Source organism: Hirundo rustica, chromosome 6 (genome assembly GCF_015227805.2).
Source record: "Hirundo rustica isolate bHirRus1 chromosome 6, bHirRus1.pri.v3, whole genome shotgun sequence".
In the NCBI taxonomy this organism is placed as follows: Eukaryota; Metazoa; Chordata; class Aves; order Passeriformes; family Hirundinidae; genus Hirundo; species Hirundo rustica.
Window position 1 is genome coordinate 27,056,901 of NC_053455.1, and position 20,906 is coordinate 27,077,806.

Sequence of the window (20,906 nt, forward strand, 5' to 3'; positions counted from 1 at the left end):
CTATCAAAGCTGTGTTTGTCCCATAGCATTAGCACAATTATGACCAATAATGTACGACTCTGATGACTTAAAGCTGACCTTAAAAGCCCAGGTTTTACTTCAGGTTTAGAAATTCCACAGGAAAATTAAATTTAAGAGACCCACGAGAGACAGCCTCCCACCCAAGGAAAACTTAAACACACACTGCACTCTTTAGCAAGATTTACTGCTAAATTTCATTTCTGTGTCTGTGAAAGATAGGGTGCTTTTGCCTTTAAAATTTAGTAGGCAACTAAACTGAACATTATACACAGTAAGCATCTTAGTATTTTATTTGTTGCATCTTTTATACAGAATAAGCTTCACTGATATTTAATTCACTGCAGTATTCTCTTGATGTAGCAACAAAAGATTACACTATAAACAAAGAACAGAATTTTTACTTGATTTTTTTTTAAAATGTGTGCAATTTTTGCAGTTGACAAACAGCATCACAATTACTGAAAAAAAAAAAATGAAAGAAGCACATAAACTATGGCCTGGTTTTTTAATCTCCAATTGATAGTTTTTCTATGTTTATCATAAATATGGGAAGCTAAACTCCAGCAACTAAAAATAAACATACCTATAAATTCCTAGCAACCAGAATTCAAATAAAGGAGAAAACATATAACAACAACAAAGTTTCTTTTCACTTAAGTTGACATCTGCAATCTATTTACACTATATGAGTTTAAATTCCACAAGATCATGAAGGGTAAGGATTTTTGGAATAACCTGTTAAGCATTACTTAAAATGCCACTTCTGTAACTCAGGTCTGGGATCTTAGAATTGCTGAAACAGTGAAAGACAGTACACTGCAGTATGTCTATACCATTATAACATAAAAGAAGAAACTACTCCATAAAGTGTCACTGAGATGGCTCAATCAAAGTAATATACATCTGTATCTTTATCAAGATAGATATTACGGTAAAAATGCTCACATTAAAAAATATAGTTATTATTGTCTGGATTTTCATTAAAACTAGAAGGGTCTACATGAGCCAAAAGTATGAGGAATTTGGATATAGTAACATGCTTCCTCATTTTATAGCACTAATAAAAATAATAATAGAGAAAGCTCTATTAAAAATCTTTCATACGCACAGCTTAATTTCCTAGTATATTTTAAAAACTTTACTCTGTGGGTGTATGTGCATGCATGTCTGCATAAACACACAGATAAAGAAACTCAAAGTGTATATATTACACGTACACACATATCCACATTCCTGCATACAACACTTCCATAATGCAAACAGTATGCAGGGACTCTTCCATGTGACAACCAGGTGCCACATGCCATGCTCTCATATTTCTCTATGTTTATCCAGTAAATGTAACAACCCTTTCATATTTGGCTGAATGGAAGTGTTAAGATCCTTAAAACTAATGGTGATTTAGCCATTTAACCACAACATCATACACAAATAAATGGTACTGCAAATACTGCAAAAAGTTCAACATGAAAGTTCATCATGAAATGGAATGTAAATTATTCTAAAAATTAGTATCCAAAGATTACTTGAATATTATGGCAAAAAACCTCAGAATTTACAGAAAGCTTAAAATGTAATTCACATTACAAAGACTGGAGATACTTTATAGATGGAATTTTTAAATATGGATATGATTGGCATTTATTTTTAGGCTTACTTCTATTAGAAATAGACTTGTTTCCTGTACAGGTGATGCTTTGTCTATGCCATATACAGTAGAAAAATAAATTCTTTAGCAACCTAGAAATAGTTTATAAAACTCTTGAAGTTTCATTTTCTTTGCTAAACATGCCAAGATTAGACTGAAACTATAAATAAAAGCTATACAGACAACAGGTAAAGTAGAACAAGTTAGGAATACTACAATTTACAGGACAGACTTTATTGTACTGTTAGTTCCTGTGTGCTTTGCAATAGGAATAGGGTTGACTTTTCTTTTTTGTTTACGTTTTCTTAAAAAAGATAATTACTTGCAAGAATATAACACAATATCAAGATAATTTATAATATACATGTACTTCAAACAGCAGCCAGGTTTATGGTATTTTAGTAATCTAGAATGATAATCCAAGTCATCAGAAGTACAATACCTAGGACATAAGTGGGAAAGGCAACTTTTATTTTGGGAAAATGGAGCAAATCAATCTCTTATTAAAAGCCTTAATTCTCAAAATCATCTATTTACTATAATACATACAAGACGATCTTAAATCTTGTTATAAGTGAAGATTACAACAGTGACCATCATAAAGCTTTTTTTTTTAAACTACACAAAACATTCTAGCAGCTGAATAAGCCAAAATGTTCTTCTTTGCAGACCTAAAAAGGTACATTTTGAGCATGAAAGAAAAAAAGCTGCTATGAAAAGTCTCGCAGGTAGTGTTTAACTACTGTCTCCCCTTTGCTACAATTTGTAACCTTCTAAATTTTTTACCACTATCAAAATATTTAACCAAAAGATTTGTTTAAATTAAGCAGCATTCTTTTACAGCAAAACTGGTACCAATATAAAAGTAAAATAAATGGAAAAAAAAGAGATAATTTAAAAATACGGTGAAAAAAAAAGTCATTTGAAATTTTAGTACAACATACCACAGGAAAAAAATATGAATACAAGTTTATGTGATTTTATATATACACACTCCAAAGAGGTTAATTGTCAGTACCCAAAGTATTTATTGCCATGTATTAGCAATGCATTTTTGTATAACTTTAGAGGGTCACATAAAAATAGATTTAAAGAATAGATTAATTGAAGTCCTAGATTAAAACATTGTTTGGTTTAGAGAATTTTACTACAACAAAAGTCATGTTTATGTATGAAAAGTTATATAACCTTATATGAAAATGTCATGAACTATTTTCTAAACACTACATGTATTCCCAAGTGGGAAAAATTAAAATATCTAAAATATATTAGATTAAGTTTACAAGACCATCAATGATCTTTTAAACATGCAGCTGTTTACAGAATTAACAGTTTTACAAAATGTTTAGTTCAGTAATGGAACATAAAGAAATAAGTAGGCAACATCAAAATTTTTGTACAATATTTGAAACTCACTTTTACAACAAGCATGTCCTTGGTATTGTGCTGTAAGAAATAATAAGCAAGTTCACCCACCCTTAAACTGTCCACAGGTTTACTTATAAGTAAAGATGGATGGTGAGGGATCGTAAAATTCTCAACAGTGCATTTTGCATTCTTCCATAAACCACCCTAAGCATAAAGTCACATAAGTAGCCAGGAGATTACAAAATAAACTATAGCTGGGCTTTAGTTGTTTACACAGAATGCCTGAATGTGAAGAAAATTGCCAAAAATAGCATGTTAAATAACAAAAACCAGCCATAAAGCAGGCTGTAAGCATTGAATGTTTCATAAATGTAATTTTTTTAAATCATTTAATTTCTATAGAAAAATTTTATTCACAATATATTGTGACAAACAGTCACAGGAATGATATAGTGATTGCAATAAGGTATCATGCAGCAGCAGCTTTGTACTTTATAGCTATTTTTGCTTTTAAAAATTAAACCTCTCCAGTCATGCTTATCACATAGTTTTTATCTGCAGCGTGTACAAATGAGGAACACAGTACGGGATATAACAAAAAGATGTCCAATCAGCCGGATGGGAATTATTTTTCATAAATATGAAGTACATTACTGTATCCTGAAACATGCATGTCTATAGCTTGTCTCTACTGTCCAGCGCCAGGCTGCCTGCGATCGTCTTCTGTCTATATAATACCGAGAGGGTCTGCTGGTAGCTGCGACTGTATCAGCTGAGGCTGCAGCGGGGGCGGCAGCTGCAGGGGTACCATGGGCTCCACCATCTGCACCGGGTTGGAAGGCGGCGGCTGACAAGCCACTGGGTTGGGTGCTTCTACAATCTCCCCGTTGTAAAAGAAAAACTGACATTGTTGAATGAAGGTCTCTATAACTGATTGGTGGATTTTGGTGGTAGAAAGGAACTCTCTGTTTTCAAAATCAGGTCTCATCAAAGTAGGCCAGAAACAAATCGATAAGTTATCAGCGGTCATAAAGTTGGTCTTATATTGCTGACTAACCCTGAAATGAGAATGATACGCACAGAGTGAATTAAAACCAATGCAATCAACTAGAAATATTCTCGTGGCGCTCTAACTGTAGGCATTATCACTAAACAACCTCAAGATTTTTGCTCCTTTCCTCCAGCGATCCATTAAAACAATTGTTCTTGAATATTTTATGCGATTATGCAGAAGAAAATTTAGAAACCATGTCATTTCCAGATTTGGATAGTTAACTAATATAAATCTGATTAGCTTTTAATCAAGAAAGAAATTCAACAATCCACCGGCATTTTGAACAACAATAAACAAGCCAAAACAGGTTCTTCACTTATTATCTATATTCATTATTGCAATACTATTACCAAACAAACAAACAAACCTCCAAAGAACTCCAAAGAATAACAAACCATCCTGTTATCAAATTTATCATCTACAAGTAAATACCTACTCAGAAAAAAGAAAATGCTTTTCACAGCAATAGGCTGGAAAGAGACAGGGTATTTTGTTTTCTAAAATATTCTGCATTCTAAACTGGCATCACAATTTTATCTAGAAGTAATTACTGAAAGATGCAAGAAAAATTATGGGTTAATACATCTGGCAAACACCTGAGATATGTATTCAGCTGGAAACATGCATTTCCTGTATTACAGTAGATATCACAAAGGTAGCAGAGCTACAATGGCCCTGTAGAAATAGACAGAAAATAAAACTTCAAAAATTTGTCAGTTATAATTTTGATGATTAACAAGAGCAGCCCACAAGAATTTCTGACAGCTGGCTACAATCCATAGATTCAAGAGTTGTGAAAGCCATAGTAAACACTCAACACTATAAGAAAATATTTCCACTCCACAGTGCATGTATAAGGGTAACAATAAAGCATAAAAAATAGTGTGAAAGTATACAAATACTGCCTCTCAATCTGTTTTGAGTAAGTTTGGTCCAAAGGATATTTGGATACTGAGTGGCAGCAAAATTCATAATCTCTTTGCTAAAAGAACTACATTTCAAATTAATTTATAGATCAAAGAATAAATGTTAGCTACATTTTGCTCAGCATTATTATTAACAAGCTGTATCCTCACAATCATTAGACTAAATGAAGCAATGGAAACCTATAGCTGGAGGTGAGAAAAAAAAAAGACATTGCACCTCTTCCCCAATACCTCACAATCAGATTAAACAAAATGAACAACCAACTGCATTCCCTCCTGTGCTTCAACTTTACCTCTGTACTTTCTGAGAGTAAATAAAACCCTACCAAACCTGTATGTTGGTCTCCTACCAAACCTTCTCTAACTACTTCAGAATTTTCTTCTAAGTGCTCAGCAAACGATCATTTACCTTCTTCTATGCTCACTCAAAATAAATGACATCTCTCTCTTGAGCCTGCCCACTTCCTCCACTGCCAAGTATCAGGAACTTCCGACTGTAAACTCATTCTGATCAGACCTTAAAAGCTGTACATTGGAGTTTTCCCAGACTTCAGAAGCATATTATGCCATATTAGTCCTTAAGTATGTAGGATCTTGTTACCAAAGAATGTGTATGAAACACAACTAGTATCAAAAAAGCCAATATCAATCCAACCCTATCCTGGTTTAAAAGCTCACTTCTGCTTATAGTAAATCAACCACAATTACCTGAAATGCTCAGAAAGTTGCTTGTAACGCTAACGGAAATTTCATCTCACTGTTGCCACTTATTAAATTCTCACGGTTACTGGTCTCATACAATGTGGTTAATACTTGTGTTTTTTGTTTCAACAACCAGGTTTTGTGCTTGTGGACACACCAAAATAATATCAATCACCTATCATTACTAACTATACAACAATAGCACATATTTTACTGTAACGATATAGGACATAAAGCATCTCAAACATTAGCTTGTGATGAGAGCTCTTTCATCATGTAGAAGACTGCTACACCTCATTAAATGAACAATTCATTTGGCAAACAACATTTCCATTTTAATTATATACCAGCAGTAATTTACCACGAATTAAACTCTTGAAAATAAATACAGACTGTCAGGAATTTAGCTACAAGTTGCCTTTAAGATCTGTATACAGCTGTATCCACCTCCTTCTATATATGCAGTTGCTTACATTCAAGCAGATTTCTTGCTGAACGGAATGCAACTACCTGACACTGCAAATGACAAAAAAAATGACAGCCTTTCTTCAAGAAAAGATCATTTTGTTACTAGCAACCTGCAATGTACATCACCCATCATTAACAGAGAGAGGACCAGAGCAGAAAGCAAAGGCCAAGGTACATCACTTATGTTCTCCAGTAAATTCCATGATTAATATGTTTCATTTGTTTGTAGATATGCATGCATCAGAACCTACTCAGGAATTTTTAAAATTATGTTTAGCTCTTTTACATGCAGCAATCTAGGTACTTGACACCGTACATTCAGCTGTGCTATGCTAATAGGTGACCAGATGAAGACTTCTGACAGTTCCAAGATTATCATTCTTCCACAAAAAATTCTATCAGGTTAAGAATTAACATTTCAGGTAACTAATAACTGTGTCAAGTCTGAGATGTTTAGTTTTATTTTAGATACTTGCAAGCACATCTTGAAGTTCTGCAATATGGGCATTTGTTCATTGATATGGTTTTATCTATTTTAGGGCCGAATTTGTATTGGACAAGACTACAATGGAAAAATTGATCCATTTCTCTGAAAAGGAAAATGGACAACTTTATAAAGGTCAAGCAAGTTATATATGTGACGGAGAGAAGTGTAAAAGTAGGCACTTGAATTCCAAAATCTTACACATTCTGTGAAAAGTGCAAATAGAGAGTACCTACATTGACCAAGTAGGAAAGTTAAAGGTTCTTATTTCTACCCCTGTACTACAAGCTCAGTGAGATCATTACAAATACCTGAAGGAACACAAACACGTGGACAGTAATCCAGAACAATTAAATGTCATGAATAGCTTATATATATATATATCTACAGATGGAAATGCCTGGCTGAAAAGTAACATTGCACAGAGAGAGACAAGAAAGTCCTGATGGACAACAAACTGAGAAGGACTCTGCCAGGTAACCCAGTGGCAAAGGCAGTGAACAGCACCCTAGGCCGCATTAGGAGTGCTGCCAGCTGGTCTAGGGACATGATCTTTCCCCTGTACCCAGCACTACAAAGGCCACATCTGGAGTCTGGGATCCAGCTCTGGACTCTCCAGCACAACAGATATATGAACACACTGCAGTGAGCCCAGTGAAGGGACATTAAGAAGAAGATCATTAAGAGATCAAATACCCCTCAGATGAGGAAAAGCTCAGAATGCTAAGATTGTTTAGCCTGGAAAAGCTCAGGGAAAGTCTTATCATTGGTTTTAAATATCTGATAGGAGAGTGTAAAGAGGATGAACTGAGACTCAGAATTCTGAGTGGTGTTCAGTGACAGGACAAAAGACAACAGGCACAAACACTCACAGGAAATTCTCTTGGAGTAAGAAAACACTTTTTACTGTGAGGATGACTGAGCACTGACACAGGCTGTTCTGAGACACTGGAGTCTCACACCCTGAGATACTGAAAACCTAACAACACCATCCTAGGCAATCTGCTGTAACTGACTCTACGTACACCCGTCAAAGCAACGGGGCTGAACAAAACAATCCCAAAGATCCCTTATAACCTCAACAATAATACAGTTTAATCTCATTCTGTGGATTTCAGAGAATAATTTCATTTCAGGCGAGAAAGAAGCACAAGTAAGCTGGTCTTTTTCTCTCTTTTTTAAGACAATTTTGTACACAAAAAGGTTCAGATTATGATGTGATATACATCTATTAATACTATTTTAGTAAATTTGGGAATAACTTTTAAATATAAAAACATTAAATTTCTATGCAAGAGGCAAAATTTAAGAAGCAAGTGTAACCAATTTACTGTTAATTACAGCTTTGTTCTATATTAATATTCAGCACAGTTTGGGCTCTATACTTTAGATTTTGATTGAAACTAGCCCTGTTTTGGCAGGAAGGGGGAAGGGGGAGAAGGGGAAGAGGGTGTTTAGGGCAAATGACTCAAATTCCTTAAAATCTCTAAGTCTATAATTTTAACAGCTATTATTTCTGGGGGGGGAGGGGGGGGGGAGGAGGGGGGGAGAGGAGGGACTGTAAGGTCTTGCTAGGTACAGCCTTCTTCTAACTTTATAGTAGCAATGATGCCAGATAAATATATGTCAAAAATATGTGAGAAACAAATCTATAAGATTTTATTATTCAACTGTAAATCCTAATTTCTTTTTCCACATTTTCAATTCTAGTAGATAATTCATTGCTAAAAACACAATCTTTTTTTGCAACTGGTACAACTTAAACAAAATTGAAAAAAAATACTAAACCTGTTTAGATGTGTTATTATGTATCTGAAGACATCATAGTTCACTGGATGGAATTTCTTCACAATCTCTTTTAACTCGTGTAGCCGTTCTGTCTTATCCATGATTTCTATAGAAATAAGTGACATTTTCTGACACATCTAGAAAGACATACTGAATAAAGTGTTGCTAAGTCTTTTTCCTAGTAAAATGGCACAGGTAAGATACCCACAAAGAAATATCAAGTGAGAAAATATTTAATTTCCTATTTCCATAGAGTAACTTTTTTATTACAGAGTTTTTCCTGGTTACTCTAAGAACACTATGTACACCCACTGCAAGTTTAACTAAGGACAAAAATATTTTTCTGAATTTAAGCAGAATTTTTTTAACTGTGTTCAGGAAAGAATTACTTGACTAGCTTACTGTTGGCTTGTAGAATAACAATGTGACAGGGTCATTTCCTGTTAAGTGTTCCCTCTGCTTGCAAAATGTTATGACAGAGAGACATTCATATGAGCTTAGAATATTCTTAAACTTCACGGTCATTAAAATAATTTTTAAAAATTACGAATAGGGCTGGAAAACCTATTTTAAATATGCTGCCTAAAGAAGAACAGGAATTCTTCACAGGCCCAAAGGACATTAATTCATGCTTCAAACAGGAAATAACCAACATGTAAGAAAAGAATATGAAATAAAGTAACAATTTTATTTAAAAAAACACAGCAACTAATGCTGTGGATCCGTACATCCTGCAGAATATGCTTCTAATCAATGACGATTCATATCTTAAAAAGGAATACAAGTTCCCCTTTATTACTTGACTACATTGATAAAAAGAACTTTGATCTACCCTAAGATCATAGAAAAAATGTTAAATACAGTCCAGTATATACCAAATATAAATTTAAAGCCATAATAATGGCATTTTAAAACAGTTATTACACTTCTATTCTAAGCTATTTTATGTTTTGACTGGAATTTAACTGTTATACTTTTAAGAAAGTATAAAACCAAAGTAACTACATTAAACAAGCAATATGCCTGAAAAGTACAGCAGAAACACCAGAAATATCTGTTTACAGATATTGTCGGAAAATACAAAATTTCTAATGAGCTAATATATTAATCAAGTCCAGGCCCAAGCCTTAGGTTTACACTGGTGTTTCCATGTTTTGAATAAAAAAGTCATTGGAATATTGCACATCACAGCTGTATTCTGTAAAAGAAGTGCGGTGGTTGTTTTGTTGAACAGCTTGCTGCCAATACAAGACAACTAATTTCAAAGACAGGAACACCATGAAACATCTGAAAAATGTTTGTAAGGCAAATGAAACTAAGCATTTTATAAGATTATTTCAAAAATAAATTGAAAAAAAAATCTAGGACAATCAGAGAATTATCATAATATCCCATAGATGTGTATGATTTTTCAAGTCTACTTTGAATGTAAGACATCATGAATTCAAGGGATTTTTCCCATTAACAACCACAAAGCCGCCCCAAGAGCTCTTGTAATTTTTATCACTTAACAAAAAATGGAAAAAAGTAGATGTCATCCAATTAAACTTTCTACAAAAAGGAGAAATAAGCTACAAACTTATTTTGAAAAATAAATGTATTATGTTCAACTCATTATATACAGTTCTTCTAATTTTAAAGAATATTAAAAAATACACGTCTCTAAAGAATTTTAAAAATATTCAGTGCAGACAGTCCTTTCAACTTACAATGAAGTAAAAATAGCAATCCTGGCAATGGAAATAACACAATTAAAACAAGAAAAAGTTGTTTATTACTTACTTGATGATTCTAACAACTCTTGATGCAAAGAGTAAGGAACTAATGGATCTGGTAGATCTGCAAAAAAAGCTTTCAGAGCCCCAGCCACGGCATTCACTGTTACTCCCATTGATTCTAGACTGATATTATGATCTGCCAAACAAAATTTAAAAAATAGCAGTGTAAGTAAAACCTACTGTTATGATTCTTTAAAATAATTTATGAAAACAAGAATTTCAATTCAAAACACTGAAAACTAAAATTTTGCCAAATGATTATTAAATAAGGAAGGAAAAGGTGAACCTATTGACAAGCTGCTATCACACCAAACTACAAGAAATCAAATATAGGAAAACCTGACAGTATTACAAAACAGTAGAAGATCAGAAAAATAAAATTGTCTAATTCTCCATGAAGACTTGAATGATTTAATATTTGTCATTAACTGCCCTCTGATTAATCAATTTTGCCCTGCAAGGAGTTATAAATTCTATTTCCCAAAATGCTGCTAAACAGCAAAGCAAGGCATAAAGAAATAGCACATTTATTTTCTTTAACATTTGGGGACATTTTACTACTTTTCACAGACTCAACTTTCTGATTAAAATCCAAGTGTTTTTAATATGTGTTTTCATTTTAAAATATAAGCACATCAAAGTGAAGAGCCTAAACTACATATCACATTTCATTATATTCTACAATCACAAAGGCTGTGTTAGAAATTATCCAGACTGAATTGTTAATGCATATTACTCAAGAGAGCTTTCACTAAAGTAAGTATCAAGAATTACCATATGTGGGACATAAGAAGCAGAAGTGAATGCCTAGGACTGATGAACTGTTCACACAAGGAGCAGCTAAGACTGCACTTAAATGCTTTCAAACCTTCAAATACCACTTAGATAATATTTTAATAGCACTTAAGCCAGCTGCAACAAGATTCCCCTCCCATCCTTGGAGCTTCACTGGTAATAACCTGGACTATACTAACACAACCCACCACAGCATTAAGGACACAGTGCTATGGAAGTTGGTTTGAAAGTGCAATTCTTTTATATTGCACTGTGATAAATCCATGGAGAATTCATGTTCTGTTTTGGCATTAAATAATAAAATCTCTGATTACCTTGATCAAACTGTTTTTGAATGTTGTCTTGATCTGTTTTATTCCCACTAACACGGTACAAGCCTTCGGTACACAACCCTTAGAAGAGGAGGAAAAATACATATTAAAAAGCAAGTTCATATACCATAAAGCAAAGCAGAACCTGTTATAACTGCTAATTCAGAAATCAAAAGGAGGAATATATTTCTTAAGCACCTAAAAAGTTAACACGTTAACCATTACAGTAATACAGAACTATCAAAACACAAAATGTCAGTTGTCTGTTGAGTCCACTATTCCATTTAACATGAATCAGAACAAATGATGTCGTAGGATAACAAGACTCTGCAGATATTGTCGAATAATGTACCCAAAATTATTCTCTTACTGATCTCTATTAGACTGTTGTTATTTGCACCAATTTTTTAATAATCAAAAACCTAAATTATGTGAGACACATGACACTTATGTTTCTAAAAACTGTCTTCACATTTTGAGCTTAACAACCTTTTATGGCAAGCAACAACACACTAAAAATACTCTACAGAGAAAAAAAATAAAAATAAAGCATTTGTAACTGAATCCTGATCTTTTAATTTCATGGTGTAACACACTCCTGTATATGACAAGTACTTAATCTTCCAACATGCCTTCCCTTTTACCATTTATATTTTATAAACTTTGAATCCATTTCTCCTCCCTTCTTACCTAAGGTAAATTACCACATCATTTACAAGTCTTTCTTTAAGGCGTGGGGGAAAAGGGGAAAAGGAGAAAGGTGTTGGGAAGCAGAGCCTCCCCAAGCTTCTCATTACTTTACTATGTTACAGAGTCGTCATAATTCCATCAGCCTTTCAAGGTAAGCGTTGAACAGCACACCTTAATTAGGCACACACACATACTTGCACACTCCACACCTCTGATTATGCTTCCTACCACAGCTACTCACTGAATGAAAGAGTCCATCCTGCTAATCACACCATTACCCAAGATATTTTTCTCTTTTAATTCAGAACCTATTAAGGAATATAAACAATTTATGGTTCCTTAATTCTTCAAGTTATCTTTATGGGTGCAAAATTATCTATATACTAGATCTCCATAACAGTCCATGTGTTTATTAACAATTCACAGGTTTTGCAGCTTTATGAAATCTCTTGGCCTTCTGCCATCATAGGCCAACAACTGAATGCATTTTTGATCATCAGATCTGTCACACTACAATCCACCTTTTAAGTGTCTTTTAAGTTACCAAGAAACATTAAGAATCCTATTACAATGTTCAAAGCACAGAAAGCACTTGACTGGTTCAGAAGGATTATTTCCTTCTTAATGTCTCAACAACATGTCTCTTTACTGGCTGCATCAAGGATATTTCAGTAAGCATTTCTTCAATGAACTTAAATCTCCGTAATTTAGCTTTCCAATTCCATAGAAAATAGTTTTTCTCTTGTAAGTATACACCTGAACAGTCCCTTCAAAAAATCTGAGCCTTGTTCACTGATACCCTTGAACACCACCAGAAGGTAGAATTCGGTGGCACAGGGCAAAAAGTGGTTTCAATGATTCAATGATTTCCACATCTTGAAAGGAGTTTCAAACCTGGCTTCAAAAAAATGTCCCAAATGTGTTAAGTGTGATCATAGTCAGAAACACTTTACATTCATCTTCCAGAAGCTGTAAATAAATACAAACGCCACTGGTAGATAAGAGCAAGCTGGATCAAGATTCTCTTTGTCTAGTATGAGAGAATTCTCTGTTGGAGACCCTACAGCCCCAGGACAGTCTTTTTACTTTACATCCAGTTACTATTCAGTGTCTTTTGGCATCAAGGAAACTGCATGTGCTGCAGTAGCAGCTTCTGAGAAGTCTGACCCAGTCCCTGTTTAGCAGACGTGTATAAACCTTGAATACTTGAACTGGCTGCCCCGGAGACATACGCTCTAGTGTGGAATCTGTGTATATCTATAATAAAAGAGGGTGAGATAGAGAGCACTCAACATTTTTTTCTGACAGCTTTTTTAAAATTTGGTTCCTTCATCTGCAAGTCTCTTGATTTTTCAGAATATTTTTCTATGTTCTTACTCTGCTTGCATTCTGGTCCAGCCGTAATGTTCAACATATTCTTACCAAACGCAATTGCTGCTGTAATATTATGCATCAGAACCATATGATTTACTCGCTTCTCTGTCTTGCTAGCTTTACAACACCTCTAGGTTTAAATAATTAGATCATCCTTACGTCACATCATAATAACCTATATTTATTTCAAGATAGTGCACATCCCCTTCACCTAGACTACGCTTTTTTCAAAGTACTTCCTAGTGCCTAATAAATTCTCTTGCACCTTCTTTTATGCTGCCAGTTGTGACCAGGGCTCCATCCCACCTAACTGGAACTTCAACACATGGGATTCAAAGCATTTCAGAGAAAATGAACAAGGTGGATCTGTACCTATGTGCATAATCAGTCTACTTCTACTCTTAGACTCCAATGTATTTCCACAACTCTTGGTTCCTCTGTAGAACATACTAACTTCAGCACAAGGGAAGACCAAAGTCTACCTGGCACAATATCCATTTTCCATACCATATACACTATGTAGTATATGCTTCAGGAAAGATGCAGAAAAGAGAGGAGAGGAAAAAAACCAAAACCTACCAGCAATCTTCTTGTGGTATATCCTTCCAGCATTCTGCAGATGGTGGTTTACATAGGCTGTTGTAAAAGGTGTTGTAATAGCCATCTGGGGATTTATCCTTCACTAGTTCAACGAAACCCCTTCAAGTAATTCACCTGGAGTCTTTACATCATGGTGAATGCAGTTTTATCATTCCAGAATGTGCATTATGAAAGCATACTGAGTTTATGCTCAGTACTTGAAGTTTGCACTGTTTTTTTTCTCAGGAAGAAGTAGTAATTTCTCTACATTTTCCCAGTACCAGTTTCTTTAATTTATGTAATTTCTCTTCCTCAGAAATGTTCTAAGCTAATCAATTCGGTGCATCTTTATCCAAGAGTTACTATTACTCCCATATGTGTTATCTTTCTCAATTCTTTCCTATTCTGAGAAAAGCTGAACCAAATTGCAGCCTGTATTGAAATTGTGTATAGCATGGCATTATGTAATAGCATTATTTCTCTTCCTCCATACACTTTTTTTTTTGCTTGCCTGCTAGCAAGTACATAGAGTTTAAGTTTTCAGAGAGCTGTCTATGATGATTTCAAAGCCTTTTCCCAAGTGACAACAGCTATACTAACATTTAGACTGCCGAAAAGTCAGAGTGTCTGCTAACAACATCCAAAGCCAGGTTCCGCTATCGTGTTCTGTCTGTGTTTCTGAATGCATGCCACAATCACAGCAAGTCTGTCGCTCCCAGCTCAATTCCTTCCCCTGCTGCAGCCAATAGAACTTTCCATTCTTCACTACAATAGCTGAGACTATCATTCCCACATTTATCTTTGCAAATTTGGTGATCTGTATATTTCTCTAATTTTACTCTATGGATTGATCTGGTGTACCTCTTTTCAACCCCTATGCTACGAAACTAAAGGAACTGCCAATTTACTGATCCAAACCAGTAATTTCTATGTACACCCAGAATATATATAATTACTGAGTAAAGAAGACAAACTCTAAGTAAGAATCTCATGCTAACTTTACTTACATAAACCATATAAATATGTGTCCTTACCAACACTGACATTTAAAGTCCCATGACATTCAATTCACACACTGAAAACCAGAACCAAAAATAAGCGTCTTCCTGCTTCTTGCAATAAAATAATCTATAGCATATTGAAATGTTCAATAAACAATGAGCAGTGTAAGGAAATAAACAGTACTTTTAGAAAGACCCTTATAATAGGAAGCTCTCCAAAGCTGAATTAACATTTCCATAATTTACACTGATTATTAAACAAGGTCTCAATCATTTTATGAAGTGTCATTCAAGCCCATATTATATTGCCCGCCCACTCCAAAACAAGAATACAAGACTACAACTAATATGACATTATGCACATGCCTAGGAAAAAGTAGGTGCATTCTTTGCTTCATTAAAAATGGGTGACAACTGAAGTATTGTAGCTTTTCAGGCATATAGCCATTTGGTCACTTTGGGTCTGGAGAATGCTGAGGGAATAAATGGAGTAGCATAACTATCTTACATACTTGGTTCTACCTGTGTTGTTTAGGAATTTTTTATGTAATTCCCATGATGCTTCCTTTGAAAAGATACCTCATTAGCAATACAACTCAAGTGCACAACGTGAGTTTTGTAAGTATTGCAAAATATATTTCTTTACAGTTTTCAGTGATTCTCTCACAATACGAAATTAATGCATGCGCTCCTCCCATCTGGTAGTCAGTCCTCCGTTAGGAGAAATGACTGATGCCTGTTTTACCCCCTTATTTCCTCTCTGTTGATTAATTCCAAAGTTACAAAACACAAACTGGTGTACAATCTTCTAACTACTGAAACCTATGCCAATTTTGATCACAGAAGGATTTCTCTGGAGATCATCTAGTGCAACCTCCTGCTCAAACAACAGTCAACACTGAAATGAGATTCAGATGCTTATCTAAAGTTCCCTTTCATATCTCCAAGATACCCCACAATCTCTCTGTGTAAACTGAACCAGTGTTTTAATAACCTTCAGAGCAAAAGTATTCCCTTCCTTTCTAATCAGAAGCTCCTATGTTAATGACATGGCACTTCAGCTCTCTAGCCTGGCTGCATGTGATCAGTAACCTCATCATAGGTATGGGAAGCCACTTCTGAGTACCTCCTTGGCCTCTTTCTCTCCAAGCTGAATAAACCCATGTATTAGGAACTCCAGCCCCGACACTCTTTTGCTAGACTCAAGTTTGTCAACACCTTTCCTGCAGCATTTCAGATGATGTCCAACAAGTGTAGAGCAGAAATTAGTAACTACTTCTGCCTGTGCCTTCTACTGGGACAGTCCAATACAGAAGGAATGATCAGCCTATTGTCCACCACAACCACAAGATCCTTTTCATTAGCACTGATATGGACCCAGTCAAGTGCTCAGCATGTACTACTGCACAGCCTTAGTCCTTGCAATTCTAGTTGAAAGGCCTGGTATATAATCTTCACTGAATTCCTCCTGATTCCTGCTATCCCATTCCTCCAGCTTGTCTACATTCCCTCAAGCAGAAGCCCTGGTCTTAAACACATTAACCACATCACACACTCTAGAATCACTCACCAACCTGATGTGGGTACAAAATGTGTTGTAGAGCTATTTAAACCAGAATCAAGAGTAACAGAGTCGTGGCCTCTGAGCATTTTTTGCCAAACATAAAGCTTCATGGGCAGTTGAGTCAACTTAACATGATGGTCTCACTCCCCGCCTCACCAATCACTGCCTCCGTCCTGCCCTTGCTCCTGCTCTCTGCCTTGCACATGTTTTGGAACATATCTGACTCCTAACTTACCATCTGTAATACTACACAGCAGGACTTTTTACCATTTTTGCTAATACAGCTTTTCGAGAAAGTGAACTCCACTGATTCAGAGACATCTGACAAGTGCCCAAAATGAAAAGTGACAGAAACTCACACACCAGGCCAAGGGGGTGTCCTGTTCTTTTCTCTCTGTCCAACACAACAGGTTCCTAAAACCCTCTAGCTCTCCCAAGCCCCTTGAACAAGAGGGAAGGTAATCAATCTTGAATTTCTGGATTTTCCAGCCACCAGGAATATATTTCAATGATTTACCTGAATTCTTTACCACAACAAGCACTGCTGACTCATTTTCTTTTCCTATTCCTACCAAATCTCTTTCTCTGGAGACAAACTTTGCCTTTTCTATACTGTCAGTGCAAAAATCTAGCCTCACAGCAGATGCAGCATAAAGACCATGGTGGTGCTAGCTTTGAAGGAAATTCGAAGAAGGCAATATTCTTTTTCTTGAATTACCTCCAAAACCGTAAATTTAGCAGCAACACAAAAACAGTCTCAATATCAAAAGCAGCAATTATTGTACATATGCCAAGTAAACAGTTTTTTAATTTCTCTTAACAGTTCTCCATAGGAACCATGTGAGATAGTGACATTTAGCTCTGTCAAATTCCTTCTTCCATTTTTATTCCATTCCTTGTCTCACATAAACTGAGTAACTAAATTATTAACACACAAATTATTATAATATGCTTCTCTTTGCTAAATTATTTAATATACAATTAACACTCTATTAATGTTATCAGTTTTCCATGAAGTATGGAATCTAAAATTTATAATCTGGTCAATGAAGTACATGGATAGCAATAGCCTATTAAAAAAATCAAAAACATTTGAAAGCTCAGAGGAACAAAAAACATTAAAATACTGATACTGAAGTTGAGTATCATCAAGAACTATATGTACTCAATGACAAAACTGCTAGTATTTGTAATGTTAATTTGATGCCTCCTTCCTTGGTAAAACAGAATGAAATACAATCTATACCAAACTTTTCACCAATGCAGGAACAAATATACAAAATGCAAAAAAACACTGAAATATCAAAAAAATCCCTCATATGCTAATAGTATCAGTTAGCATAAATCATCTTGCCTGAACTATTTTAAGTTTGGGAAAACTTAAAAATCAACAACAGTAGGTGTTGAATAGTACACAAAGAGTCCATGGATAGTTAATCACTAAATTTGAGGTGTGTGTAACAGCATAAAAATGCTACCAACGAAACACTCAAGCTACAGAGTTGGCATAAATATGTACATTTTTTACAGTTACAATTGGATATTTAATAAATATTTTTCCATTATATTGCAATACAAAACTCAAACCATATCAACATTTTGAAGACATTACATTAGCCTTCAGAAATCTGTTCTTCTCTCTCAGAGTATCAAATATCTACCTTATTCTCTCCACAATAATTCTTAGAGAAACACAGAATTCATGCAATTCATACAGCTGAATGGTTTAGTTTCAAAAAGTATCTCAGTTCTGCTACCTTTATTTCAAAACAATGAATTGTACTATAAAAGGTAATGGTCTACATTGGATTTTTTTTTAATTTAAAAATAGCAGGTAATCTTTTTTCTAGCATATCTTAGCACAGCACCATTACTTCTATACAAAAACGGCCACTATAATTTTCTTAAAAATCGAAGTTCATCTCTAGTTTCCCTGCTAAACACATTTCCATAAACCTAGTTTGCAGAAAACCAGTACATTTTAAAAGTTCATTTCAAATGATGCAACAAAATTAACTGCTCTTCAGTCCATCAGTAGAAAGCAAAAAACAGACCAAAACAACCATATCATCAATATACTCTTTTGGAAGCCCATAACAAAAAATAGCTACCAATGACAGTCAACTGAAATAGCTGCCTTCATGGGCAAGTAACAAACCAATTTGTAAAGGATATGACAGAGGTAAAAGCACACAAATATCACACACTAGTCACTAGTAACAGGAAAGTGTTCATATAGTTTGTAAAGGATTGCAGATAAGATCACAGTATCTTTAACAAAATCAGTTTTCCTGAAAACATTATCTATTTCTACCAAGATGTTTAGTGGAAAACTTGGTGATTCACCATTGGAAAGTTACTTACTTGAAAGAAAAAACCAAAAACTTTTGATCATATTTTCAGTGAACCAAGAAAGAGCTCTGACAACCAATCAAAATATTACTCATCCTGCTATAATTACAATGAATTCAAAAATTAAAGGCTTGGATTAAAAAAAAGGCTTTCTTATAATCACAGACATCTATACATCTATAACAATGCAGAAGCACATAAGCAAAGTTTGTTTACAATGTTTAGCAAATCTTTCCTCCTTTCTCATCCAGAAGTGGCAGTGGTATAAAATTTAAGATGTTCTCACATGGTATTGTGATTTGTTTTTAACCAATAGATTCCAATAAAAACAACTATTATGTGCAGTTGCTGCTTTGTACTCTCAGTACCAGTGACAGTGCAGACTGCTGTGAAATGGAGGTTCTAACACATATTTAGAGCTTACCAGCTTTCTATCTACTCAGGTATTAACTTGAGTTAATTGCCCCTCCAGTTTCTGCTTCCAGTACTATCAAGGGGATTCAAGCTCTGTATTATATTTCAAAAACTAATTGGTTGGCTCCATAAAGCTAAACCAGTTTAGAATAAAGCTTTTTGTTGAAAAATACTAAAGAGCAACAGAGACAATAACTTTCACCTATAAGCACAGACTTAGGATCCCTTATCTTTACCATCCTCTACCTTGACAGGAACAATATGGCTTTTTCAGAAGAAAAAAATCTGTTGATTTATAAAACTCTAGAACTTTTAAGCTCCTGAATTTACTTTAATTTTTCTAAACTGTCCCTCTTCTATTGATACACACTTTGAGGGTTTTTTTGGTGAGGCTATTCCAGAACATTACGGTAAAACTAAAATCTGATGGTATTTTCTGCATGTGCTCAATTCTTTAAGGTTTATGGTAGAGCAAGAATCTTCAAAGACACTTTAAGGTACTATTGTCTCATCTAGGCATCTGAAATAGAGAAAACTGTTCTTCACACTATGTACTTTCTAGTCTCAGTCAAAATTTAGATGAATGGGTACAAAGCATTGCCTTGTATAATATGAGACAGAAAGAGGAAACATTAAAAATTAAGATCAGCCCTTCAAATTGAGATTAATCACATCTTCACAAATTCAGCCACAATCCGAATTACATAGGAAGGAACTGAACACCATGAAAGTACCTGAAGAGGAAACGCTAAACAATTATATCCTCTGTAAGAGAAATACAGATTAGCTGAGTTGGAAAAGACTGCACTTCTTGATTAAAAAGACAATGATAATAAACATTGCTTTTCAGCACAGTTCAAACTGACAGCAGGCTGACTTGCTAAGAGACAGATGAGTACTGAATGACTCCCCAGGGCCAAGAAGCTTTATCATATAGGAATGGTACCACTCTGAACTCTAGCCTGGAGCCAACAGGTGCTGACTTGCCTTGTGCAGACTGATAATTTCCAAAACCATACTTGTGGAATTTTCTCAGACAGGCCCAGAGTCAATGATGTGAGTCTATCTCAGTACAGGATTTGAAGACAATGCAAAGGCAACAAATACATTCTATCAGAACCCTGCTTGAAACTCAAATACCTACAGCATTATTAATCCAATATAAAAATAATACACACTAGAAATAAAACTCCCACAGCCAAATACGGAAATACTGAAAACAACACCAAAGCTACTCACACAGAATCCAGAGCAGGAGAAAGAAAATCATAACACAGATCAAAAGCAGAGGTTTTATTCTAAGTGCTTAACAGAACCAGGAAGACAACTAGTGTCTTCACAGTCACAAATTACACAGATGGCACAATGTTTGTCCAGCTTACACTTATGGGCAGAATTAAAACTCTCCAGGTGTACAGTAGCATTCCAGGATGAACTAACATATATGCAGCTAATGGAAAAAGTTGTGCTTCTGAGTCACCACTTTCGAGGAGACCCGACATTTTGAACACATAGCAGCTTAACCCGGCACCTTATTTTCCCAAGACAGGTCATGAAAAGACATGTGCTAAATCTTTTGGCTGATTGCA

The 20,906-nt window shown here is 34.9% G+C and overlaps 1 protein-coding gene across 2 annotated transcripts in view; it reads right to left on the bottom strand.

Moving 5' to 3' along the window:
- Positions 1-306: 306 nt before the first annotated feature.
- The window catches only part of ARHGAP5 (Rho GTPase activating protein 5), a 46,755-nt gene continuing 26,155 nt past the window's right edge, over positions 307-20,906 (bottom strand). For both annotated transcript variants that reach the window (XM_040066652.2, XM_040066651.2), the window contains 4 exons: positions 11,347-11,424; positions 10,242-10,373; positions 8,460-8,565; positions 307-4,095 (listed from right to left, as the gene is read on the bottom strand). In XM_040066652.2, the coding sequence (XP_039922586.1) occupies positions 3,765-4,095; positions 8,460-8,565; positions 10,242-10,373; positions 11,347-11,424 (647 nt within the window). In that variant the 3' untranslated portion in view covers positions 307-3,764. The remainder of the gene's footprint in view (positions 4,096-8,459; positions 8,566-10,241; positions 10,374-11,346; positions 11,425-20,906) is intronic.